Source organism: Polistes canadensis, unplaced genomic scaffold (genome assembly GCF_001313835.1).
Source record: "Polistes canadensis isolate GaletaPanama2010 unplaced genomic scaffold, ASM131383v1 scaffold_49, whole genome shotgun sequence".
Classification (NCBI taxonomy): Eukaryota; Metazoa; Arthropoda; class Insecta; order Hymenoptera; family Vespidae; genus Polistes; species Polistes canadensis.
Window position 1 is genome coordinate 145,392 of NW_014569596.1, and position 27,925 is coordinate 173,316.

The 27,925-nt window shown below is 31.5% G+C and overlaps 4 protein-coding genes and 1 long non-coding RNA gene across 13 annotated transcripts in view; 2 read left to right on the forward strand and 3 right to left on the reverse strand.

Annotated features, from left to right (window-relative positions):
* Nucleotides 1-785: 785 nt before the first annotated feature.
* Nucleotides 786-2,663, reverse strand: LOC106785392. The gene is made up of 3 exons (XR_001381519.1): nt 2,601-2,663; nt 951-1,037; nt 786-870 (listed from the first exon to the last, which is right to left on the reverse strand). It is a non-coding gene; the product is annotated as an uncharacterized LOC106785392 (long non-coding RNA).
* Nucleotides 1,957-6,512, forward strand: LOC106785390 (sodium-independent sulfate anion transporter-like). Of its 3 annotated transcripts, none has more exons than XM_014745808.1 (11): nt 1,957-2,088; nt 2,178-2,387; nt 2,768-3,084; nt 3,193-3,347; nt 3,569-3,866; nt 4,139-4,451; nt 4,554-4,715; nt 4,786-4,926; nt 5,009-5,154; nt 5,281-5,475; nt 5,559-6,512. In XM_014745808.1, the coding sequence occupies exons 3-11, from the start codon at nt 2,950-2,952 to the stop codon at nt 5,820-5,822; spliced, it is 1,809 nt and encodes a 602-aa protein (XP_014601294.1). In that variant the 5' UTR covers nt 1,957-2,088; nt 2,178-2,387; nt 2,768-2,949; the 3' UTR covers nt 5,823-6,512. The 3 variants fall into 3 exon arrangements, with proteins under 3 accessions (XP_014601294.1, XP_014601295.1, XP_014601293.1); XM_014745809.1 differs by having other exon boundaries at nt 2,178-2,334; XM_014745807.1 differs by having other exon boundaries at nt 2,225-2,387.
* LOC106785389 (putative uncharacterized protein DDB_G0282133) lies at nt 6,484-10,435 on the reverse strand. 2 transcript variants are annotated; one of them, XM_014745805.1, is made up of 5 exons: nt 10,101-10,435; nt 8,863-9,273; nt 8,645-8,787; nt 6,934-8,580; nt 6,484-6,813 (listed from the first exon to the last, which is right to left on the reverse strand). In XM_014745805.1, the coding sequence occupies exons 2-5, from the start codon at nt 8,973-8,975 to the stop codon at nt 6,515-6,517; spliced, it is 2,202 nt and encodes a 733-aa protein (XP_014601291.1). In that variant the 5' UTR covers nt 8,976-9,273; nt 10,101-10,435; the 3' UTR covers nt 6,484-6,514. The 2 variants fall into 2 exon arrangements, with proteins under 2 accessions (XP_014601291.1, XP_014601292.1); XM_014745806.1 differs by lacking the exon at nt 10,101-10,435 and having other exon boundaries at nt 8,867-8,937.
* A 351-nt stretch (nt 10,436-10,786) lies between these two features.
* On the forward strand, nt 10,787-18,119 carry LOC106785388 (sodium-independent sulfate anion transporter). Of its 3 annotated transcripts, none has more exons than XM_014745802.1 (10): nt 10,787-11,002; nt 11,210-11,431; nt 14,634-14,857; nt 15,707-15,902; nt 15,976-16,196; nt 16,274-16,838; nt 16,919-17,145; nt 17,230-17,403; nt 17,477-17,639; nt 17,743-18,119. In XM_014745802.1, exons 3-10 carry the CDS (start codon nt 14,639-14,641, stop codon nt 17,895-17,897), a joined length of 1,920 nt encoding a protein of 639 aa, XP_014601288.1. In that variant the 5' UTR covers nt 10,787-11,002; nt 11,210-11,431; nt 14,634-14,638; the 3' UTR covers nt 17,898-18,119. The 3 variants fall into 3 exon arrangements, with proteins under 3 accessions (XP_014601288.1, XP_014601289.1, XP_014601290.1); XM_014745803.1 differs by having other exon boundaries at nt 10,787-10,971; XM_014745804.1 differs by lacking the exons at nt 10,787-11,002; nt 11,210-11,431 and adding an exon at nt 12,171-12,957.
* Nucleotides 18,120-18,248: 129 nt separating this feature from the next.
* LOC106785387 overlaps nt 18,249-27,925 on the reverse strand; it is a 41,278-nt gene continuing 31,601 nt past the window's right edge. For 2 of the 4 annotated variants that reach the window (XM_014745797.1, XM_014745799.1), the window contains exons 4-6: nt 23,285-23,576; nt 21,787-22,005; nt 18,249-21,608 (exon numbers count right to left, since the gene is read on the reverse strand). In XM_014745797.1, the coding sequence (XP_014601283.1) occupies nt 19,119-21,608; nt 21,787-22,005; nt 23,285-23,576 (3,001 nt within the window). In that variant the 3' untranslated portion in view covers nt 18,249-19,118. The remainder of the gene's footprint in view (nt 21,609-21,786; nt 22,006-23,284; nt 23,577-27,925) is intronic. The other 2 variants (XM_014745798.1, XM_014745801.1) reach the window with 2 other exon arrangements.

A 27,925-nucleotide genomic window follows, 5' to 3' on the forward strand; every position in this document is an offset into this window, starting at 1 on the left:
ATTTGTCTCTCTTTTTCCATAAATTTAAAAGAAATAAAAAATAAAAAATATCGCAGATAAAAGACAAAAAATTGAAACACAAAATTGAAAAATCTTACGATACATAATTCTTTAAAATAAATAGCTTTTAACGAAAGAAATTACTCGTGCGAAAAAAATCCTAAAAGATATAAATGCAAATGTTACGATCTTATGAGTGTCGTAAGTAGTAATAACTAACAAAATATTTTCCCATTTGATTTCACTAAAGTCAGAGCAACATCATTACAATCTATAAGATGAGTTAGACACATGTAGGTTCGATGAAAACAAAAAATTATGGTCTTTTAAACTTTATATGCAACGCAGTTAAACGTTATTTTCTGTTAACGTGGACTATAAATAATTTGTTTTATTGTTACAGTTTCCTTACGTTTACACATTACACAACTTCGTAAAGTTCACTCTCTTAGCAAATTGATGACGTTACTATTTTTTATTAATGGCTTTCGTACTGTTGTAAGACATTATTGAAAATAAAAGTTGTATTTGGTCAGTGTGTCCACATTGCTCTCTGGAAATTATATAAAGATATTCAAATGTTTCTTGGAATGATATGAATAATTACCCGCGAATGTAAAATATATTTATATAACTATGTACACACTACTAAAAGCGCATATCTATAACCTTGGCTGATTAAAATTCATGTGGGTGGCCTTTCCAATATAATTGTTGTAATTATTCTTGCGTATTTATTTTTTGTATATTTTCTATTTATAATCAATAAATATTATATAACAAATTTCGCCAATAACTTTGATTTGGATAGAAAAAAAATTATACGGAGAGTGAAGATTGTACAAGTTGATATTTATACATATAGACGATCTAAAAAAAGTACATGTAATGTTTATTCGCGTTCAAGAACGTTCAATACATATATACATCGTCCTTGCAATAGCGTTTACCTGTCACACATAGTAAAAACGTACATACGAAGAATTTAAATGAACTTGAATTAACTCTACACGGAACATCGACCCAACCTGGAATCACTAATACAGTTTATTTTTTTTTTTACGAGGAAGTAACAATCAATTCGAAGAATTATTGCTAAAAGATATTTTTAATATTATAAATCCAAGTGTTAATAAACAAAATTAATTTATAAGAACAATAATAAAAATAATCTATACGAATGTTTTCTTTTTGTGATAAAATAAATTTTTCTATCTAGAACACGGATAAAATCGAATCTAAACAAACCAGTTATCGTTTGAAATGAGGAAAAATTCTAAGGATTATTAAATTTACAAATCTATAAATACATCCATAAATCATCATGTATAGAATGTGTATCTGGCACACAAATATAGATTTAAATTATTAAATAATAATAATTCATTTTTCCTTGGGAAGAAATAATTTTAATACATAAATATGAAGAATGAGAACTTACAATGAATTATATGAATTAAACTAAAGAAATCATGTTAAACGTAAGCACGTGTATTTATAATGTACTCGTTTCATTAACATCTCGCAAATTGAACTAAAATACGTCACGTTTCAGTAGGTGGTTTATCTAAAATATATAAATCTTATATTGAAAAGAGAAAAAATAAAAAGCTAAGCACAAAAATATATAAAAGATATTTTTAGATATTATAGGAGAATATTTGAAACACAAATACTTTTTCACAAATATTACCAATGTAGAAAAATAAAACTAATCCAATATTACTCGTATGAAAAGGAAAAAAAAAAAAAGTAAATGTAGCGAACGAGAGAGAACCGGATGTGTCCAAAATTGCCGAAAATTACGGAGGCGTGGAAAAAACGGATCGATTTGACAAAGTTGATGATGGCTATTAGTTTCTGAATGAATGACAATGACCGATACTGATAGCGACGACAATAACGAAAATGAAAACGAAAACGAAAACGAAAAGTTTAACCACGACGCATGCGTTGACGTTTAAACACTTGTCGTGTTCAGAAGCACGCGGAAGAGAGGTGCGCGCCAATCGAGAGAAGCTATAGATCCGATCGGTGTGTCGAACAGGTAGATCGTACAAGAGACGATCTTCTCTCTAAAAAGATTCTGTGAGTTTCGTGAGACAATATCTAAAAACAACAACGCAACCGCTTAAATCTATTTGTTCTTTCTATTTTTGTAATTTTGTATTTTTAAGATATCATACCTGTTTAGTAATTAAATTTAATTCGTTCGATTTTAAAGAAACGAGAATAACATCAGATGTGGAAGAGGAAACTATCGAAATAATTATAATTCTGTAAAGATAAACGAGTTTAATGGAGTATCTACAAGAATGTCAGAAATCGATGGAGGGGAGTCAGTAGTGATTAATCGTTAAACTGCTAATGTTTTATCATTCCAGCAAGTATAAATATTGTATATTTTATTTTTAAATCAGTATATTTATCATCAGTAAGTTCTTATTGATCATAATTCATTATATCTGTCATTAATTAAAAACATACTTAATTCAATATTTTCGCATAATGAAGACACTTTAAAATAACATCGTTAACGTTAGATTTCATTCTTATTAAACATTTACCACCTGGAATAAGCACAGTTAAACGTAGCTTACCGCGTGTGTCGATCTTAAGACCCGCCAATTGTTCCGTACAAATTGGCTAATTAGAATTGTCTCCTTTGCAGGACAATTAAAACTCTCCGCTTAAGTAGTTAGTACAGTAATCCTAACGTTAGCGATTATATTTCAAGGCACGATTAAAAATCTTTTTCATTGCGTAGTTGGTGAAGATCTTTAAAAACTCGGTGATGTTTCTTTATCGTCGATTTTATTACGATTCAACAACGACTTGTTACTGACATCGAACGTCGCAACGTCGTAACGTTGAAAAAGAAAAGGAAGACAAATAATCATCCTATTCGCTTACAAAGGACAACTTAACGAATGTAATCGACTAACAAACATGACTGGGATCAGCTTTAAAAAAATAATTAAGGGAAGAATTCCTCTCTTAAAATGGTTACCTCTTTACAGAGGCAAAGATGCGCTCGGTGACCTCGTTGCGGGTCTCACAGTCGGATTGACCTTGATACCTCAGGTACTTTCAAAAGCATGTGATTACGTTTATAAGTTACGTCAACGACGTATACATGGTCGAATGATTTAACATGTCCTTTGCTTTCTGGATTTAATTATTATCAATTAGGCGATAGCCTATGCAGGATTGGCTGGTCTTAGTCCACAGTATGGCCTTTACAGTGCGCTAATAGGAAGCTTCGTTTATATCGTTTTTGGTACTTGTAAAGAGGTCAACATCGGTCCCACCGCTCTAATATCCTTGCTGACTTTCACTTATGCGAGGTAAGAATGATACAAAAAATTTCTATTTTCATTCAGACAAAAATATTGGCACTACAGATACAAAATTTATGGAAGTATATAGAAATGAAATATTCCGTAAAATATATTTTTTGTTCATCTTTGATTAATGATTTGATTCTCGCTAATTTTAAAATATCTCTCAACTAACACGTAATCAAAATAAAACATTATATAGAAAAGTATGAGTTGTTATTTTTCAGGGGAATTCCAGAGTATGCAATCCTTCTCTGTTTTTTATCAGGTTGCATAACTATTATCTTTGGTATTCTACGACTAGGATTCCTAGTAGAATTCGTGTCGGTGCCCGTTGTTGCTGGTTTTACATCTGCAACGAGTCTAATAATTGCTTGCAGTCAAATCAAGGGTCTCTTGGGTTTGAAAATACACGCCGAAAGTTTCATAGATATATGGAAGGAATTGTATAATAATATTGATCAAACGAGATTTCCAGATCTTATTCTTTCCTGCTGTTGCATTTTTGTTTTGCTGCTTTTAAAGGTTTGTATATAATCGACAAGACAAGTGTATGTTCGTAGATTGTACTTGTGTTATAACACAAACATATTTCTATACAATCGATGTCATTATGCACGAATTATTAAAAAATGATTCTTGTTAATTCCGTTATTTGCATACGAAAAGAACCCGAATCAATGAACTCGATAAATAGTTGATGACGCCAGTGATTACGAGATAGCGTGCAATTTTAAAATCACTTTTATATTGTATCTACAATCTCCGAAGATCTTATTTCTAATTTCGTATTGCAGATTCTGAAGGATATCAAATTTCGAAACGAATTCCTAAAGAGGTTCTTTTGGTTCCTAGGAACAGGGAGAAATGCCCTTGTTGTTCTTATTTGTGCCGTGGCATCGTATATCTTTGAGATTCAGAATGGAGCACCTTTCCTTCTTACAGGTCACATCGATGCAGGTTTACCGCGAGTGGAACCTCCATCCTTTACGATTACAATCGGGAACGAAACTCAAACTTTTCTCGATATTTGTAAACATTTTGGGTCTGGTATTATTGTTGTACCATTGATTTCTATTATTGGAAACGTTGCCATCGCCAAGGCCTTCTGTAAGCTTCTAATATATCATTTTTTTTGTTTACTCTTACTTCTTTAAAACTTCTAATAAATGTTTTATATTGTTGTACCATTTACATGGATTTTTTTTTTAGCACGCGGACAAACTCTAGATGCCACGCAAGAGATGTTAACTTTAGGACTTTGTAATGTAATCGGTTCATTCTTTCAATCCATGCCAATTACTGGTTCTTTTTCCAGAAGCGCTGTAAACAACTCTTCTGGTGTTAGAACTCCATTAGGAGGACTTTATACAGGTGAATCATTGATATTTTTGTAATTTAATGAATAATATTCATAATATTAATCGGTTGACATTGTTTCTAGGCATTCTGGTTATACTTGCTCTAAGTCTATTAACGCCATATTTTTATTACATACCCAAAGCTACTTTAAGTTCAGTTATAATAAGTGCAGTCATATTTATGGTTGAAATAAATATATTACGGCCGATTTGGAGAAGCAGTAGTAAGAATTTATAATCGTATATATTCGTCATTAATATTTAAAATTTATTTACTAATTTAGTTATTTTTTTTTTTTTTTAAAGAGAAAGATCTTATCCCGGCTTTCATCACGTTTTTCGCATGCTTGTTTGCCGGTGTTGAACTAGGAATTTTGATAGGCATCGCAATCGACCTACTTATATTAATTTATTTCAATGCCCGACCAACCATGTACATCGAATATAGAAAAGTCAGTTAAGAAAAATAATTAATAATAATATTAATTAATAATAATTATATAAGCTTACCCAATATATAATTAAAATATTCAACCAATAGAAATATAACTTACTTTTTATATTTTTTATTGCTGTAGAATCCTATAGCAAATTACGTTCTCGTTCGTCCAAGCGCTGGACTCTTATTTCCTGCAGTTGATTATCTGAGGATATACTTGACTGAAACGTTAAACGATAATAAGCATAAAAAATCATTTATACATTCCAAAAATATGAAATATGTCGTACTGGATTGCGGATATATCGACAAAATCGATTTTACTGCGGCACAGGTAACATCATAATAGAATCTATACTTTTTATTTTTTTTATTTTTGTTTGTGTTAATGAATTTAATAATTCTTTTATTTTGTAGGGCATTAGCACTCTGGTCAAAGATTTCAAAGATAACGATCGCTATTTAATATTACTACGGCCGATCACAGAAATTTTACAAAGTATACAATCTCTTACCAACGAGCCGATCATTATTGCAAAAACAGATGTGGATTTGTTAACCATGTTAAAAGAGTTCAATGGAATTAAGTGCATGGATTCAGAAACATATACCATACCTCATGATTTTATAAGAAAGACTTTCGTCGAAGCGAGAGACGAGTTCGCCAGTACAAATCTATGATTTATTTTATATCGATTCATCGATAACAAACAATGTGACACCATAGAGTATTATTTTTTGCATAATTCCCCTACAGGTTTGTTTTGTAAATATGTTAATGAATAATATTTAAAAAAAAAAGAACATAGGTTTAATGCACATATTACAAAATTTGATTTTATTATTTTTAATACAAAAAATGAAAATGGTGTATAAACTATATAATATAATAACAATGTCTCATATATATATATATAAAAAAAAAAAGAAAAACTTAAAAATTAGATATACTCGTCTATATATTATTTTATTACAAAGTTTTTATACGTTAACTTTTTTGTCATCTTTAATCTATTTAATTGAATTAATAATGAATTAGTACAACGAAAAATGAAAACATTTTAAAGAAATAATTTTTTATAACATAAAGTCATGTTTTTATCACATAAATATAGGAACTTGCTGAACATACTGTTCCAAAAAAAAGACTTGTTTATATTTTAATATAAATATTCATAAATTTTCACAAATATATAAATTGCTTTTTTTTATTATTAATAAAAAAAAAGACATACCCTATTGAAAGTCATGATAAATGTACTGCTTAAGTGTTTTCTAGAATAGAATATTAATAATAGAAGAACTTTATATTAATTATACCAATTGTATAAACTGTTATATGAATTATATAAAAAAAAAAAAAGATAACCATATTATTGTGTTTTATAACTTGAATTGTATTGCTGTTTAAATGTCTTTTTCCCACAATCAGTGTTTGCATTAGACACATACTCTCTGGAGAGAAAGGAGCGTCTATTGCCTTTTTTATTTTGTGAATTATAACTCTGAGTTGATTCTCTTATTTCATTATACTTTGTTTGAGGTCTTGTGGCTTTATTATTTGAAAGAAAACTGCTTCCATAATTCATATAATCTTTTGGTGATATTATTGGAAGATTATTAATTTCTTTATTATTTAATAACTCACTATTTTGAGTATTTTGCCCTTGATCTATGTAACATTAAAAAATTAAGACATTAAAAAAACCAAAATAGATATTATTAATAATATAACAAATTTCTAAGGTTAAATATATACTTTTTTCAATTTTTAAATTCTTATTTCACTTACCTATTTGTTCCTGCATATTTATTATGACTTCTTGTATCTGTAATTTAGTGTTACCTGTTTCATTGTTTTTTAAACTTATATCATTATACCAACACTTGGATATAGGTTTAATAAAATTTTTTTGCAAGTTTTGCTCACATGGAACTTCTGCATGTACATAAGGTGGGCTTTGTGTTACCACACCAGGACTCTTGTAGATCATATTGTTAGATTGCAATTGATAACAACATAACATACAATTGCATTGATTAGGATTTGTAACGATGGTTAATGGTACTGCATAAACATTAGGTAAATTCCAATTCTGGAAAAGTATATAATTACTATTTCTGCAGCAAGGGCAATTATTTATGCAATATAAAGGATTCATTCCATATCCATGTAAGTTATATTGCTCATCTGACATTGTCATAGGATTTGCATCATAATTTGGCTGTGGCCTAACTAGATTTGAATTATTATATGGAACCATATTTGGCATTTGATATTGCATCATATTTGCATTTTTTGTATTTGTAGGTAAGTTTTGATTAGACATGGAGCTTGCATTCATTGAATTGTTTTGCATAGTCGGTACATTTCCATATTGATTTAAATGCACTGCATTTACATCAGAATTGGACACATTAGGAATTAATGAGGGTAAAGTAGTATTTACTGGACAACTTCTTAGAACTGGATCAGAAATGGGATGAAAAAAATTCTGATGTGAAATTGTCTCTTGTTGATAAATGTTTTGCTGTAAATTTTTATAATTATGCCAAACATTAGTAGAATACATGTTATCAAATTGCGGATTACTATCACAGGAGTCATTGTGAGTACTTTCTTTAATATTTTGGTTATTCGTTTGTAAATTTGGCAAATCTTGCAAAGGTGGATTTATACATATCTCTTTTTGTTCTATGCATTCATTAACGAAGTGATTATATGACAAATTTTGTATAGTATTTTCATCAGTTTTTTCAATCTCTTTAGAAGATGTATTCGTTTCATGTCTTACAGTATTAGTTACTAATTTATCATCAATAAATTTATTAATGCATTCATCTTTCAGAGTTGGTGTTTTCGCAACTAACTCAGTTTCCATTGTTACGTGTGGTTTTGTATTACCAGATTTATTATCAGAAGTTATTAATTTATTATTAAGAACACAATACTCTTCATTTATATTAAATGGTTGTGCAGTTGGTTTTAATTGTATTGATTGAAATGAATTTGAAGTATATTTTTTTTCCTTAACAACAGAATATTGTGTAGTTTCTGATGAATCGTTGTATGTTTTCGGTATTGATTTATTTTCTGTTTTTCTGTATGAAGAGTTCACACGATTTACTTTAAATTGTCTGTTGGCATTATTTAAGATTGTTTTATTGTGTCCATTTTCTTTAACATTTTTATTAGCACATTTTGATGTATATTCTGAAGAATATTTCATATCAGATTCCTTCTTAGAATCTTTCATTTCATTTTTGAGTTTATTGTCAACAGTAACATTTTGATTTTCATGTATTTTCTTAAATTTACCAGAAAAATTGGAAGTTTTTGATAAATTAAGACTACATGTATCTTTTTTAGTAGTACATAATGGAACTGGACTTTTATCTTTTGAACTAATATTATTACTGCAGTTTTCTTGATTGTTATCTAATAAAATATAAGTCGTACAATAAAAATTGTTATAAATATAAAATTGAATTTTTTTGATTACCTTTTTTTAATACTGTTGTCATTGCTATACTAGATGTTGAATTCAATTTATCATTATTATTTTTATCATCAACATTTGTTTGATTTGTTTTACTTATATTATCTTGTACTTTCAGCGGAACAAGATTACACACTACAGTGTCTCTAATTATTGGAATGTATAAATATAAGTAACTCAAATATTACGTTAAAAGTTTACAAATTATATGATCAACTTACTGACTTGTATCCTCTGTTGCAATATTTAACATACTGCAATTGTCCTTTTCTTGTTCCTCCAACTTACATTTCATTTTAAAATTTTGTATGATCAAATTATCAGTATTAGTCATATTAATTACTTCTTTTCGTTCCAATTTTTTAAAATCTAATTCTTGCTTATTTAAAAATGAAAAACTATTTTCTATTTTATTTTTTAAATTCCAAGTAGATACCGCATTTGTTGATACAACTGATTTTTCAGTTATGTCAGTTTCAGTTTCAAAATTACATTTATTGTCATGCGTTATAAAAATAGTATTATTAGAGTTTGGTAAGTCTATATTATTGTTTATAGAAGTATTAGCGGACTTAACCGCCTCAAGATCTCTTAAATTGTCTGTGCCTTTCTTTATTTGTTTGGACTTTACACTATAATGCAACAAAATATTATAATATTTTATATGCATTTTTCTTAGTAAATGATAAATTAATAAAAAAATTTCATAATGGATGTTAATATAAAATCTACTAATTATACAAAACAAAAATTTCATAAATTTATTAAAAGAGATTTAATATTCTATGATCACATTCTTAAAAAAATGAATAAATTGAACATACTAGCCTGGTAAAGGTACATTATTTTTTAACCACTGCATATTTTGCAATTTGCTAATAACAGCTACCTGCTGGTTTTTAGATATCTTTTGTAAAATTTTATTTTGATATTCCATTTTACCTATCGTACAGACATATTGTATACATATATCGTATACAGAATACCGTATATTGGTAATAATAATAATTAGTATTATTAACAAATACAACTAATGGGTGAATAAGTTAATTTAATATTAAATTAATATCTACACAGTAAGTATATATAGCATGAGAAAATATAATACGCAATAGATAAAAAAAACATAAACAAAATATCAAATAAAAACACCATAGGTCGAACAAAATACATACATGGCAACATCTCATAGCATAGAGTTGAAAAATCGTATTATTATCAACGGTTATTCGATTTGCATCACAAAGTATTTCTTTACATATTAAAACAATGAATAATACGAAAATTATACAAATATTAATCACTCTAATGACATAAAAAATAATAATAAAAAATATAAATTAAAACGGTAAAATGATATGCGAGTCAAGCTAAAAAAAAATTAACGCCATATGATAATGCTTCACACACGTTTTTCAAATATACAAACGAAATGAATAATAATATATTTTATACTTACCACCTAATAATATATCGTCAGACTCACTTAATATTTATTCTTTTGAATTTTTCACTAACAAAATTCTTTATTTTAGTACCTTAAAAATCTAATAATCGCACATTGTATAATGTCGAGATGTCATTTACTTTGAAAACTTTCTACTTACTTCGTTGATACCGGATAACAAAAAAATTCAAACGTATATTGGTTCAAATATTGGAAGTTTTACAAAGTACAAAAGGAATGATATTATTTTCAATGTATATAATAAGTTTTAAATGTCAATCTTTATAGAAAGCCAACGTTTAATAACTTGTACATTACTGATCCACGCCTACAGTTTGAAATGTGAATGATTGCAAAATTTCAAACTCCGTTTTACTTATTGGTCTTAACTTATTGCAGATTCGTCCAATTACAGTGAAGATTAATTTCATTGAATAAACAAATCATAGATTTTGTATCCTAATTGAAAATATCTGTCGCAAAAAGTCTCAATAGAATAATAAACAACAATTAAATTACTTTCTTTATATTATTATAATTATATTCAAAAAGAGAGAGACAGATTTATTATTAAATTAATCGTAGTAATTTAGAAAGAGACAATAGTGAGAAAATCTTTAAAAGATTATCGTCTGTCGATAAGTCTCGATTGCAATGCCATCTTTGCGCAATAAAGTCGTGCAAATAAATGTGCAAAGTATCGAAACCAGTGACATCAAGTTTATAACCTGTAATAACGAAGTACCGGATTTTTACATTTATTTTTTAATGTAATGTTATATGGATAAAAATATCAAAAATTAAAGAAAAGTGTCGACTATCCAAACATCAAGTTTTATTTCAGCAGAAATAATTATCGCGTTTTTAGGTTATAAGATGTTAGGTGTGTTTAATCGTGTAACCTAAAATGTGACGTATGTATGCATATATGTCTTAACGCGTGAAATATTTTCAATAAATATGTAAAATATTCCATTATAATTATTGATATCAATTTTATTAATATTGTAAACAAATATAAATGATTTATTTTTTATTATTCTTTAACAAGGTTTTTTGTATGAATAGTTAGAAGTCAACCACATGTATAATATTATTTTAATATATATTTGCGTTGGTAGTAGATACATACGCCGTCATTTCGATGCGGTTTATTTTCGATTGTGTAACGGAAAGGGTCAAGTAGTCGTGGCCCTTCAATGAAAGCGATGGACGCTATCAGCTGTCAACGTGATATGTCACGCGGTATTTGTAAAGACAATCTCTTCGCTGATTGGTAGAACAAGAAAAATTTATTTGCGTCCGATTCGGTGATTCCAGTGCGAAAGGAAATCGAAGTAAAGGTATGTATGACCTAGAATTATGAAATTTGTTACCAACTAATTGTGTAATTAAATTAGAGAAAAACTATTCAAGGCTATTACTTCTCTTTACTTAGTAAATTGTGTCGTTAAATCGTTCGTTTTTGTGCTCGCCTTAAACGATTACGATTTTCTCTACGTTGTGTGCGTCTTATTACTTTGTCCAATAAGAGTAAGTCACTATTGTATACACTCGATGAATGGGTATCGAATCAAATGGCGCGAAAACTATGCCAATTTAATTTATTTCATCAGAAATTAAGTTAATTATTCAGAATAGAAAATTGGTCTAAATTATTTTCAAAAATAGTTCATTTAAGAATCAAGATTTTACTCGAGGAAAATACATTGAATATAAGCTGAATTATTTACTGTGTATTATTTGCTAAGTTAATACTAATTATTTTAATAAGATATTCAATTTTTATTATAACAATATCACGTTAGTTTACAATATATAAATAATTACCATAAAAAATTCTTGTCCTTGTATGGCACGAGTATGAGTTAATGCAAGACATAATAAAAAGAGGTTTTAAATAAGTAATAAAAACCACAATACGATCACCTTCGAAGTGCACTGACATTACGTAGTGTGTTGCTATGTTCCTAAGCTTATATATATATATATATATATATATATATATATATATATATATATATATATATATATATATATATATATATATACATAGTAATACACATATCTAGTTTAACATACACAGAAAGAAATACGTAATGTTCAACTGGGACTAACACGAGCTGACTATTTATACGGATTTACTTGTCCTAATACTTTTGCACGTAATCGTACTCCCAGGAGGCGTACCCTCTCACGTTCATTCATTGTGTATTAACGTAAGGCTTAAAAAGCGAGGAAGGTTGATAGCCAACTTTTCCTTCGTCCATACGCGAGTTTCGCTTCTCTCCTTCGCGTTACTATATAAACGATCAACTAGCCCCGGATAACTTTCAGTGAGTGACACGCGGTATAGCGTTCCCGATACGAGCGTTTTTTTTTTCAACAAGCTTTTACCGTTAGTGTGCAAAGAGATAGAGAGAAAAATAGAGATAGATAGATAGAGAGAGAGARAGAGAGAGAGAGAGAGAGAGAGAGAGAGAAATATTGGAGGTAGTTGAACAATTTCAAGCTACTTCAGTGATGCAAAATCAATCGACTCATCAATTATACCGTTCTTATGGATCACATTTCTTTCGAGTTTAAGGATCCGATTTTACGCATCGAAAATATTTATTTCGTCTTGAATAATATTTACCGGTTTTTTGTAATCGCGAATAACAAAAAAGTTAAAGATCACATTTGCTTTTTTGGAATTTAAATTGTTATCGAATATGTAAAGTTATGTAGAATCTCTTGAATGAATTCACGTGAAAGGGCAGGTGCACGAATAAATAGATTTCTCCCTCTGGTATACATCTGCACGGAAGATAGCGTAGCCTCGTAATTATCGACGCATCGACTACTACTAGATCGCTGCTTAAAACTCGTAAGTTTATTTTTGGAGGAAGAAATAAAAAGGGTCATTCGATATATCAAATTCGTTTTTTTGAACGAAAATAGAAAACCACGAACAATAATTATATACTGAATACAAATACATGCTTATCTTTTAAAAAATGGTATTATTATTTCGAACATTGTATAAAATTTTATTCGTAAAATGAGCTTGCTTTAACGAGTGCTTCCATGCTCGAGTGAAATCCTAATGAGAGACGTCTTCGAGTAAAAATAATGACGAGGTTCTGTAATAATGATTAATAATTATACATATTATTTTATAATTGACCAATTATTAAGTAAAAAGTCACGTAAGTATCTAATTCCCAAAACTTGATGATTACGAACATATGCGGAATTCTTTGAATTGAAATCATTTAAAACGTATGCATTCGTTCGAAATTTGATAACAAAATAATACTAACCAAGACTTATTGATCAAAATATCTTATTAATGAAATTCTATTCTTTTTCGACTTTAGCAAGGGATTACGGAAAGTTAGTGCAAAAGATTATCGAAACGATAAGTTGTTGATATTTTATCAAGCATTTGATGATAAGAGTTACAAAACCTCGTTGCGTACTCAAATTGTAATTTCAATTTCAATTTCACGAGTTATAATCATTAATATTACAATATATCAAAATAATAAATATAAAATTAGTCATCGAATTTTTTTCTTCCGTCAACGTGCATACATGTTCTTCGAATGTTTTCGTTTTTTACAAGTCGACCTTACGAACTTTGCTTTTCGATAAATTCGAACGTCGTTGTTTCATTCGTAAAATTTCCTAGTTTATTCATGCGTATTATCCTTGCTCGTGATTTATTAAAATCTGTTTCATTGACTTTAGCATTAAAAGAGAAAATCATAAGTAAACAGAAAACAAACGAGCGGAGAGAGAGAGAGAGAGAGAGAGAGAGAGAGAGAGAGAGAGAGAGAGAACAAAAATAAAATTAGATATTCGAATGATCGAGTTATTAAATGTGTTTTTTTGCTTCCACCATATAAGGGAACTTCTTATCGTATCTTATCCGTAAAGCATTCGAAAAAGCAGTCGAGATTGATTAATTTAGAATAAATGAAAGCAGAAATGAAGTTGTATGTCGTCATCGCGATAAACTTTAAAACAAAAACAAAAAATATTACGACCAAATATATCTTCTATAGTGTATATATATACTATATTGTTCGTATTATATATATATATATATATATATATATATATATATAACAATAAACACAGGTGCATGTGGTTTTCTATCACATATTTCTTATACAATACACATATTCTGATTCTTTATATAACGGGAAACATATGCATATATTTCAAGGTTTGTCTGAATTGCAAAATTATATTGCTGATGAATAAAGATGAATACAAATTCCAAGTAAAGAGTTTCAATTATTCAAAGAGATAATACACTTCGTTTGTGCACGCTTTTTACGTAATTCCCAAAAATATTCATAGATTAAATACTATTTCTTGTACATTCTTACAAAAGAATTTGCGAAAAAGCTTGTAGAAAAAAACATGTTTCTTAATTTTTCTCATTTGTACCAACGATTGATACATATTTGTTTTAATTTATTTTAAAGCTTGAATATTTCGCGAAATATTGTAGATGAATTATTTAATACAATGAACGATTTTGTTTCGAAGGTAGTATGGCGGAAAATACAGTAGAAGTCCAAAGAAAGTTTAAAACGAGATCATGCGGGAGATATTTCCGGAAATTTGTGAAAAGACGGATACCGATCTTGGAATGGTTACCTAAGTACAATTCGGAAAAATTTTTCAACGATGCGATCGCCGGTGTTACTGTTGGGCTCACTGTGATGCCGCAAGGATTAGCTTATGCGACTTTAGCCGGCTTGGAACCCCAGGTACGAAAGAATGGCTATTTCATCCTTTGTGTTTTCTCGTTACGCCTTTCTAACTGATGCGAATGAAATTTCTCCCTTTGACTATGCGTCAACTCGAATTTTTATGCATTTTCACAATGACAAGTTGATATTCTACATATTTATGTAGAATGCATTTCGTAACTGGGTCAAATTATAAATTTGTTTTTTTTTGTGAAGATAGAAACAAGTTGTAACTGCACTCAATAAACTCATGCAAAAATTCATTTTATAGCAGAGTTTGTTAAATAATGCAAAATTTTTCTTTAAAATTTTTGTCTACTTAAAAATAAGGAACAGATTTATAATCTGATCCAATTACTGAGTAAACTTTGTATATATGCTAGTATGTGAAATTTAAAGCGTTTATTTACGAGATATTATGTTGATATTATAAATAATTTCTAATCGGGTTGATTAAATATTTTTTAAATTCATAGTACACATTCCATATCCAGTAATACTGGTAACAACGTAATATATGTTTCATATAACTTATATAACAAATGCTAGATTAAGAATATATTACTATCAACAAATGTATGTATATTACGTGTATTATTATATTTGATAAATCATGATTTCTTTTTATTCATAAAACTGGGTAATCCTCTTATCTTAATTAGTAAAATTCAAGTAAATCATCATTGAATATTGATTTCTGTTTTATAAAAAGATAAAAAAGTTATTAACGATTTGTGTTGCTGCAATTGCTGATCCGTGAGATGAATGTACACATACTTCACTTGAATATAATTGCGTAAATTTTGAAATCAATGTTTATTCTTATATGTTTTTACAGTAGAGTATGCAATTGCATTTTTTTTACAGTATGGGCTCTATTCCGCTTTTATCGGTGCTATGGTATATGTTATATTTGGTTCTTGTAAAGATATTACCATCGGTCCAACAGCACTTATGGCTTTAATGACCCATGAATATGTTCAAGGAAGAAGTCCAGATTTTGCTGTTCTTCTTGCATTTTTAACCGGATGTTTACAACTACTAATGGCCTGCTTGCATTTAGGTGAAGATTTGTTACGAGAGAATAATCATTTATTCGATATTTGTTTGATACCATCCTCATTTCATTTTTCTAGGTGTCTTAATCGATTTTATATCCGTACCAGTGACAGTAGGATTTACATCGGCAACATCTGTTATCATAGTAGCTTCTCAATTAAAAGGTCTTTTGGGATTAAGGATCACATCCGTAGGATTCTTAGATACTTTGATAAAAGTCTTTCAAAATATTTATCAGATAAGTCCTTGGGACACCGTGATGAGTTTCACTTGTATTATAATTCTGTTATCATTTAGGGTAACTCTTATCTTTTAGAACATTTGTTCATTAATTCTTATTGAATGTTCATTTATTTGCTTACATTTTATTTATAGAAAATGAAGGACATCAAATTATGTTCCGATCAAAAAAAAGCATCAACCTGTCAACGAATACTGACTAAAACAATATGGATGCTTTCAACAGCACGAAACGCTATTATCGTCATTATCTGTTCAGTAATTGCTTACAATTTGAACACGTCCGAGTCTAATAATCCTTTTATTCTAACTGGCAAAGTACGATCCGGTCTCCCATCATTTGGTCCACCACCATTTTCAACTCACGTTAACAATCGTACCATTGGCTTTATGGAAATGTGTTCAGAATTAGGAACGTCTATATTATTAGTTCCAATTATCGGAGTACTCGGCAATGTAGCTATTGCGAAAGCATTCGCCAATGGGGGAAAAATTGATGCCACGCAGGAGCTCCTTACCTTGGGGATTTGCAATCTTCTTGGATCCTGCGCCAGTGCAATGCCCGTTACAGGATCCTTTAGTAGATCCGCGGTGAATCATGCTAGCGGCGTAAAAACACCAATGGGTGGTCTCTACACTGGTGTACTGATTTTGTTAGCTCTCAGTCTTCTCACTCCATATTTCTACTTTATTCCAAAAGGTTCAATAATATACGTTTTTATAGTCGTCATTTATGTCAATCAACTACAATCACAATACTTACATTTTAACTTTTTTTAGCATCATTAGCTGCAGTAATTATTTGTGCCGTTATATACATGATCGAGTACGAGGTCGTGAAGCTCATGTGGAAATCTAGCAAGAAAGATCTCATACCGATGTTTGTTACCTTCCTTTTCTGCCTCATCATCGGAGTGGAATATGGAATTTTATTGGGTGTCGGGACTAATTTGATATTTTTATTATATCCGTCTGCGCGACCAACTGTACACGTGGATAAGTGTACCGTGAGTAAAGTTATTTATCGATTGTTATTGTAGCAAACAATAAATGTTAGATATATCAATAGGTTCGTATGTTTGATTTTTTAGACCGACTCTGGTGCGGAGTATCTTTTAATTACTCCAGGAAATAGTTTATATTTTCCTGCTGTAGATTTTATTAAACAATCTGTTGGTGATGCAGGAGTAAAAGAAGGTTCTAGTCAATTGCCTGTGGTCGTTGATTGCAGATATGTCCTAGGTGCAGATTTTACAGCTGCTAAGGTAAAATGTTACTAAGAAAATAGAAAATATTGTATAAGATCACAGCATCTATAATTTCTTTCCGATATTTTAGGGCATAGCAACGCTAATCGGCGAATTTAATAATCGTAAGCAAAGCCTGTATTTCTTTAATCCACGATCCGATGTTGTTGCCGTATTGAAAGGTGCTTGCGGTGAAGAATTTCAGTATGTTTCTACTCAAGAAGAACTTTCGTACTTATTATCAACAAGCCAAGGTAACTTAATGATTTATGAACTGATATTTTTTAATAATTACATATTTGATACATTACTTTTTTATAAATTATCAGCCGTAATGAATGCATTTTATACTTTTAGATAAGTCATCCCGACAATTATTAGAATTATCTAAGGATAAAAATAATGAGCCATTATTGTTAAATAATTTAGGAGTTGTTCACAGAAATAATCGATCATCCACTCACGAACTTAGCGAAGTTACAACCACATTGTTACATGCTACGGCTAGTTGAAATGTATAATTGTTTCTACCCAAATATATTTCAATTATTATTTTTTTTTTTTAGCACAATAACTTTAAAGATTTTTGCACTTATTCAACATAAACATAACAAAAGAATCTCGTGAAATTTTTTGAACTACTTTTGTGATTTATATTTGAGTATACGAATGAATTTATTTGCTTATACTTTTTTTTATCGATATGAAATATTTTATATAATATAATATAAGAGTAATTGTGTTCCTCGTATCACTTGCATATATAATATATTATTTCATTTATCATCAGCATAGGGAATGGAGTTTTGATAAAATACCTTTTTTTGATCTTTGTTCATTGAATAATCTTTTTATTATTTAAAACAATTAAATGCAAGATGATTTATTTAATATCTCCCTTTTACTTACCTATTATTTGACTGATCAATTGTAATGTATCGAAATATATTATGTTGTTATTAAAGTAATTACAGCCCCGCTCCTTCTTATTTATGATTTGTACGAAACTTAATAGAACACTATAACGTTCAAATAAATGTATATTAAATAAGTCAACTTACATGTATAGAAAGTATTATAGAATATACAAATCGTGAGAGTGTTTGATATTATAGTTATAATGTTATTCTTTCATTAATTGCAAATAATTATGAGATTTATCCTCTTTACATTAAATAATGCAAATTTAATAAATTAAAAGCAAAGTTACAGTAGCATATTAACGAAATTATTGGCCATTCTATTTAATAATTTCGCGGAATTCTATATAATTCTCGAAACTCGTTTAGTTATAGAAATGAGATGTTCAAATATTATATTTTCTCACAAGCTGTTATTTACATTTTTGCTTAAATATGCATAAGATACAGCCTTTGTTGTAATTATATCATGACTGCCCGCACACGCGATTGCAATGAGAAGAAAATATTGCACAATGCATTTAAGAGATCCCTCCATCACCGCCATAATCATCTTATGTGAATGCACATAATTTTGTAATGCTTATAAAAATAAATTAATTTCTAAGCGATACTGTGTGTGTGTGTGTGTGTATGTGTGTGCGCGTGCGCGCGAACATTTGTAAATATTGCACAAGGATTTGTTAAGTTCATTACAAATTTTAATAATAAGTAGTATAAAAAATATATTAGTCTCTTTTTGTCGATTAAACAATATTTTCTCAGCGATACTTAAATTTGAAAAAATTTGATGAAAATATCGATCTTATGGTTTCAATATAGACCTGAAACAACATCAGTAACCTTACCACGTTTACCAATTACGGATGAAGTTGTATTTCGTCTTGCCAATGGATTATCTTTAACGCGTTGATCACCCGAATACTTTCCTGCATTGAATCGATTTTTGCCAAGTCCAAAAGTGTCATAGGTTCGCCCAGCGAAAATACCAGAATCATTTGATTTATTAGAAAACCTATTGACGATAGATTTGTTTTGCCCAAATGAATTATGTTTGGATTCGGTTTTTGATAATCCCATGGGTGTAGTTTCACAATTAATTTCAGTATCCCTCCTTGCTAATTCTAATTCCTTATGATAATTCCATTGGCGATTTTTCTGTTCTTCATACAATTCATCATTCTTTAATTGTTTATTATTTATATGACAATTATAAAATTCATCATTTAATAAATGCTTGTTTCTTACCATTGATTCCTCTCTTCTAGCTTTTTGCTTTTCACGATCCGCATAATTACTTTTCGAATTATCCAATTTGTTGGATTTAACTTTTATCGATTGTTTATCATTGCGAATGTTATTCGACTTCGGTTGATGTCTATTTGCATTCCATTCGTTCTTCTCTTCCGTTATAACGATATTAACCATTGAATCTAAGCCTTCGTCGATTCTATCCAACGATTTTGTAAGCAAGTTGGGTGACTTGGGTGCTTCTATAGAACGTGGTCTTCGAGTTACGAGTGGATCGAGATTATAATCCGTAATATAAATCAAACCACTGTCGCTTCCGCCTCTCGAAGAGCATTGATCTTTTCTAGCGATATGGGATACGTGATGAAAGGATTCAGATCTTCGCATTTTGGACTTGGAGAAATCTTCTGTGATTGAACGATGTTCCTTGTTCAGATTATCCGTACTCCCAGGTCCTCCGTAATTCTGAAGGCTACGATGTTCATCGAACGAGTTTAAGCTTTCGAATTTTCTGATACGACATTCCACTCGACTTCCTGTCGATCTTCTCGAACGAGGCGTCGACGTATTCGAATCCAGATAATCATGACTGGTTGATCGTCGTAAAAGCTTCCTCTTTTCTACCTCACTCTTATACTTAGAACCATGTCGATGAACGGAAGATTGACGATCCGTTTGATGCTTTGAGAAATCCAATACTTTAGAAGACGTTTCATATTGTCTATACGCGTCTACCTGTTTAATCGATCCACTTTCAGCTTGCACTCGTGCTTTAGATGAAATAGAAGGTTCATAATTTCTTATGGTTTTTCCTTCTAAATTATTTTTATTATTTCCAAAATGATGAAGATCATCGAAACTTTTCCTGAATTTGCCACTCTTATCGGCAATGTTGTTAGACAACATACCAGTCGTAGATCTCTTTTGAAAATGTTCAACGACAGCGGTCTCTCTGATGTGTTCCTCATAGGATTGATTTTTCTCGTTGTACTTCAATCTAGAAGCACTTAACAAAGAATCACTGCCGTCGCCTAAAGTTTCCTCCTCGAGTTCCTCGTCGTGAGAGTTGTAAGGTTCATTGTGATCGGCAAAATTACAGTGTCTCACCGCCATTAGTGCCGATAAACACGGTGGTGTTCTTCGCGGTGGTTGCGGATGAAGAATGGTCGGAACTATAGCATCCTCGACATCCGGTCCCTTGACGACTATCTTGACGCTACCCTCCAACGAAGATTTCGAGATCCTTCGTGATCCATCCGAGCTTAGTCTTCTAGTGACACTCGAATTATCGCTGTAATCACGATCGTTACCAAAATAAGTCACTTGTTCACCTTTCTCCTGACAATTTTGCAAGACATTATTCGAAGCAGTATTAGAATTGAATATCTTCCGTTCAATTTGTTGTTCTCGTTTTGTGACTTGCTCGTACAAACAGACTTCCGAATTATCATAAGAAAGTTTTGAATTTGGTCTGAAGAGAGAATTTTTTACGAAAGCAGGATCGTTCGAATCTAATTCTGTAGATCTTTCTTGATTCTTGTCGCTGAATTCTTCCTCGGCATCCTTCACGATGATCCTAAGTTCCTCAATAACGTCATCAATCGTCGTTTCCTGATCGTTGTCTTGAATTGCCGTGATCTTCTGGTGATCGTTCTGAGATTGATGCTTTATGTCTTCTGGACTGCTCGATCTTTCTGATGAACTGATACCTTCGTCTTCCGCATTCGACGATACCTTTTGCGTCTTATTAATTCCTAGAATCGTTCCGCTAGACATATTATCACGATTCTCAGCATTGTAATTGTTGAGCTTTTCTACTTGTAATTTCTCGAGTTGATTTTGTAAAGCAGAGACCTTCTTGCTTAAAATTCTACAAGTCTCTTCGGCACGTAGAACCCTTCGTTGAAGGGCATCCACATCGACACAATTTTGTGCCCATTTTTGGACTTCCTTTCGTAAAAGATCAGTCAATGTATCTTCCTCTCGACCGTCGGATTCTCTCAACCATTCTTGGAGTACCTGCGGCTCTAGTCCAGCTTCGCAGGCCTCCGCCTACAAAATGATTTTCATTTAAATATGTACATTTTATCAGTCAATGAAAATATATGTTTAATGAAGATAAACAAATATCATTTTTTCCACAAACTGTTATCTATTAATGTTTAATGATTTATCGCACGTTGTTCGTTCGTTTTTCAGTTTCTATGAACAAACATTTGATTATTCTTACCTGAATGTATAATCTCGTTTGCGTACGAGGTGCTGATTTTAAAAAGGCATTTAAGAAGGATACTCCTGCCACTCTCAGAGCGATGGCAGCTCTGGGAGCTAGAAGTGCGCCAGCCAAAAATCTGAACCTTCCACCTTCGCCGTATTTTAGCCTCAACGTGGAAACAGCTTCGGAAACTGCGGCGTGTCCACCTGCAGTCTGACATACCTTCGTCAGCAACTGTAAATTCGATTAATTTCTTTCCTCTTTTTCTCGATAAACTATAAATATCTTAAGTTATCAAATAAACGTTAGTTTCAATTACTACATTTTATACGATTATTTTTTACAACCATTGAAAGTCTTTTAAATATATATATATATATTTTTCGGTAATTTATTTTTAATATACCAAACTCTAAAGTGCAGTTATTACAATATTTCTGTCCATCTTTATTTTTATTATCGCTGATCTTATATATTCTAATCACAACTACTCTGTATCCTTTAACAAGTGATTAGAAACCTGTCGCACGAACGATTACTTGCTTCATTTAGTTAATTTGTGATAAGCACTGGAATGCTCCGCTTGGCCATGGTTAACGAGTACGTAGGTACTTCCTGAAGTAAAGATACGCAGTGTGGTATATAAGAAAATAAAGAAAAAGAAGAAGAGAAGACACGGTCGACGGTTGTATAAACGCTTGCAAATGAAACCGTTGCGTTCGACCGAATAACGTTTGGCGGTGGAAATGATAAAAACTGGTTTTGCCGTTGAAGGTATATATTCTTCAAATAACGGAGTTCGATCGAGTAAAAGGGTTCCTTTCGTTACCTAAAATTCGTGTTTACGAGCGGCTCAATGGGTCAAGTGAAAAATAGATTAATCGAGGATGATTTTAATTGGATGGAATTAAATTTATACCGAATAAAAAAGCTTGTTCCCATTCTGTAATAGCTTCTTCATACGAGTTCAACGAATTATCTGGATCCTTATAACGTTCAAACAAATTCTTTTCTTATTCTACCGAAATATATCCATGTAACGTAGCTGTGTTCACGATGAATGGTTAATCTGTTCCTAAGATTATAGGTTTAAGAAATGAGGATAAATGTAATATATACCTACGGTTGGTTTTTGATTGAGCATTAACAAGCGTAAACAAAATTCCGAATTAATTGCGATAAATTATATATGAAATTACGACAGAAAGTATGTTAACGGTAAAATGTGTATTTTCGAATAAGGATATTTTGATTCCTAACGAGAAATCCTCTTTCAATTCGAAGAATAAGCAACAAGTGGGATAAGAGAGATCACCAAGGTAGAACGTTAAGTGTGAAATGATTGAGCACTCGATTTTAATTTTTATTTTTCTAGGATTAAGGATCATTCAAAGGCATGTTTACGTGGATAGAGGCTCTCGCGTTTGTAAGAGATTATCGCGTCGGCCAGCTGTTTTTAAAATAACGGTAAGCCTCGAGTAGGAGCGCAAAAGATGGTGGGTACGATTGTTACCTGAAGAGCCAGAACTCGAGACCGGTTCAGACTGCTCGTCAGACAGACCGCCAGAGCAAGAAGTCCAGGTTGAGCTTGCACCAGTAGCCGCGGTGCATCAGCGCATCTTTCACCGCAGGCGGCCAAACACTCCACGCATCCCAACTCATCTAAAGCAGCCCTTCTGGTACCGACCCTTGGCCCGACCTGTCCGGATGTTGGCGGTGAACTTTGAGCCAGCTGTACTCCACGGAGAGTCTCCAATAACAAAGTTATCCCATCTGCCGGTGGCGAGGCAAATTCTTGAACGAAACTGAAAATCGAAATACACGAACGATATATTATATTATTTTATATTTGAACAATAGTTTATTGAGAGATTTTGACAATGAGACAGATTATTTCCTTTTTGATTAACATATCACATTCTTTATTTTTTGTTTGTTTTTTAAATACTTCTTTTTCTTATTTTTTCTCAAACGCGTCAAAGTAAGAATATGATATTTATATTGTCACGCACTGACAGGGATTATCTTCACCGAAATATCTTTTGCATTTGTTTCTTTTTTTTTTTACATTTTTTCTTTTTTTTTTTACATTTTTTCTTTTTTCAAGCATCATTCGTTCATATACCTCGTTTGTGACTATGGAGACTTGGTTCGTGCACAGCGACAAGCCGGCTTATGCAAATGAAGTTTATGGCAAGCTATTTTATGCGATCGGTTTGTCACCGGGAGAGGATTGGCGGGAGCGGGAGAGGGAAAGGGTGGCTGTTTCGTTCGCTAACAACAACAAAAATAAAGTAGTGAAGGGAGAAAAAGAGACAGAGGGAGAGAGAGAGAGAGAGAGAGAGAGAGGAGAAGAAGGCAACAGGATTAACGTAGAAAATCCTTGCAACCCGTGGAGAACCTTTGAAATATCTCGTAACGTGGCAATACGTTTTTCCTCTCGATAATATCGGCCATTGTAAAATATAGGCGCAGATTAAAAGAACGATAAATTCTACGACTTAATGGCGCGGACGATCGGCAAATAGAAGTCGAAATAAATAATATACTTTCGTGTTTGTTACCTTTCTATTCTACTCTCTCTCTGTCTCTCTTTTTTTCTTTATTTACTCTCTCTCCCTCTTCTAACCAACGCTTGCCAATAACGTCACTGCGATTGCAATTTCTTTTCCTAAGGTTTATGCTCGAGTTTCGTTTCTCTCTTGTCGTTATTTATTTGTATTATTTTCTTTGTTTCTATTCGAACACAACATGGTACCCGAGGAAGCGTATGAATCATCCTGGCGATCTTTAGAAGAACGTTAGAAGAATACAAGAGAACGATGATGAAGAGGAAAAAGCAGATGAAAAAGAAGAAGAAGAGGAGTACGAAGTGATTTCCCTCTACGGACGTCCGCAAGCTGCACGTTCGTGCGTAATGGCCCTAGGGGAGACAGGTGCAAGGACGAAGAGGAAACGCTCGATGCAGCTGTCGCACGGTGACAAGTCAACACGGTCTATGGAAGAAGAGTTCGAGAGGTACCAAGAAGGGATACCACCATCACAGGTGTTACCCAAGGATACAAAATTACCGATCATTTATTCCTAACTAATTATCCTGACACCCGTAATTTCAGTATATTACCTTACCCAAACGGGGGTAACAGAAATCGTCTAAGGATTTAAACGTTTTTCTCCGAAAATGTCTTCAACATCTTCTCGAAGATCATTTCATTACCTAGACGATGTTTATTGATCTAACAGTTTCAATTCATAATTACTTTTCTATTATAACTTCAAATAAAAAAAAGTGATATACACTGTGGTATAATTAAAACTTATATCAATTTATGATCGATTAAATCTCGATATGCGAACGTTAAAATGATCCCATTTCGTGCCGTTAATTCTATTACATAAATACAATATGTATTTTTCAAGATCGATAAAATAGAAGCGTTTTATCGCTTATGTCATAAAAATGAGATTATCTTTTTTTCCAATCGTAAATGTCGCTTCGCTAATACCTATTTCTGAAGTAATCTAATTTAAGATAAAAACAAATCTTAAATGAATCCGACGTTAATGGTTATAAATATGAAGACATTCGATGAATTTTAAAATTTATTCTCGCGTTAAAGGATGTTCCGTTTTTCCATGATCCTAAGATAAATTCCCGTAAACATAATTCGCGTTGGTCTTTTTTCTTTAGGTTCCTAAGTCGTTTTCTTAATTGCACCCATTAATACTCGACGTAACGGCTCGCGGGAAAAGGTGGAAGCAAACTCACTCCGCTTCTTCGTCGCAGTTACGTTTTAGTCAACTTTAAAGAATTTCTTTACTGAGAATTCACCGTGAGAATGGAACGTACAATAAAATTGTTTGTCACTTTACCGGAGAACTTGGTCTTGACGAGCTCGTCGACAGCTAGAGTTAATTATTATTAATTTCAACTCAACGAATAAAATAAAAGGGCTGCTACTTTCTCAAGGTTATATCTACGAAAACCAACACTCCGACGTTCATATTTGGATGATCGCTTATGCGTTCGTACATTTAATAATTTGCTTTTGACAATCCAATCTGTCAATGTATTTGGTTGCTGACGTTCGAACGATTTCTCTCGAATATTCATGTTGAAACAATTACGACAGGATGTTTGTCTATTCCCTTGAATTTTGTAATGATCGTTTCTAGTAAGTTGATGTTTAGTAATCGTCGATTTAATACTCGTTATCTTAAGTCAATAATTTACGTTCTTACGATCTAAATCTACAAGCTTTCTGAATAACAAGTATATAACAAAAGTCCATTTACAAATTATCTTTCGAAATCAAAGTAAAAGGAACAGATATGAAATACATTAACAAATTCGTTTGCTATCTAATCCATATAAAAACGATGAGTCGACGACAGGATTACGAATAAATTTCAACTTTCACATATCGTACTTGTTGCATTATTATACTATAAATAACAAACGAATAGAATATTCGCATGGTATAGAAAAATGGAGAAAAAAAAACCATATCTTCATATTATTAACTCAAATAATAAAATATTAAACATAAATAAAAATGAGACGATTGCAAAATGATTGTCTACCAGTTTTGGTAAGCAAACGAGAGGAAGGCTTTTACATGTCTTCGAGAGAACGTGGGTCGAACAAGATGGAACAACGAGAAGCCAGAATTCGTACGTTTTCGGTTAGCCATTTATGGTAGGAAGAAATGTTGTGCAAGTTTGAGCATGAGTCGAAAGACCCCAAGTGGTTGTTGTTGACGTGTTGAGGAAAGATCGAGGAAATAAGAGCAGGACAGAAACGGTAATACGTAGGAACCATAGATCAAGAGCTGTCAAGAATCGAGCCGTGAGTTTTTTCGGCTAACAAGATGGCAAGAGGAAGAAGAAGAGTCAAGAGTAGAAGAAAAGAACAAAAAAAAAGAAAAAAGAAAAAAAAAAAAGAGAAGAAAGAGGGGGAAGAATGAGGAAGATGAGAAGGGCTGGCTGTTTGCCGATATCTTTTGCCAATTACTCGTCGCGTTCGTCCGACGAACGGACGTCGCGGACAATAGCTTCATTAACTCCTCTCGTCCGACAAGATCTTCGAAGAAGCAGGAAGAGTTAAACTCGTCGTTTAACGATCGCCCCTATCTTCGATTTTCTTTTGTTTATAACAGTCTGACGATATTTTCTGGGGTTTTTTTTTTCAGTTAGTTAAGAATAAGATTAAAAAAAAAAGAAACAATTTCTTCGTTCAATGGCTTTTTCAGTAATCACCTTTTTATCTTAACGCGATTCGCTATCACGGTCTAGTTGAAAAAACTGCTACAAACCGTGGTTACTTGTAATTGTGTATTAAGCTATCTGTCGTAAAATAACAATCAATTCAAGTGAAGATGAGTTTGATTTTTCGTCAATAAAGAACGAAATTAAGTCCCGAGTGTAAAGGGTTAATAAAAAAAAAAGTATTCTATGTAAATATCACATATAAGTAACATCGGACTATAGATATATTATTTATTTGATAAACTTTACGTCACAATATACGTGACGTTTGATAACGAACGTATTAATAAAAAATGAGAATTAACGAGATCGCATTAATTTAAAAATGTCATCTTATATTTATAAAATAATCGCGAAGAGTATTTATAAAAAATGAATAAAAATAAGTTTAAATGGAAACGAAAGGACTAACTATTTACTTCTTCTTCTAAATAATATAACATGAACACATATATGTAAATTGGAATTGAAAGTTTGTTCGTCTTTCTATGTATATACGAGGACTGCATAAATATAGCGTATAAGCGCCGTTGTACAATAGAATGCATGCAAATGAGTATTAAACGGGCCGTGTATAACTTGTTCCTGAGGAGCTCAACTCGTATTTAGTGGCACACAACGAGATAAACCGATACACACAGAAAGACCGTTCTTCCCTTTTCTAACAATGGCCGCATTATGTTACCCCCGCTTATTATGCATAATGGTCGAGGTGTCGTGATACCTCGACTATACGTACAAAATATTCCGACGCCTCAGGATTCAAGGCTTGGATATCCGATCTTCTTCCTTATATTTCTTTTTTATTACCTTTGTCAATGATAACTGTTATCAATTACAAATGCACATTTGAGTTCAATAGGAATGCGAAACAAAATCGAAATTG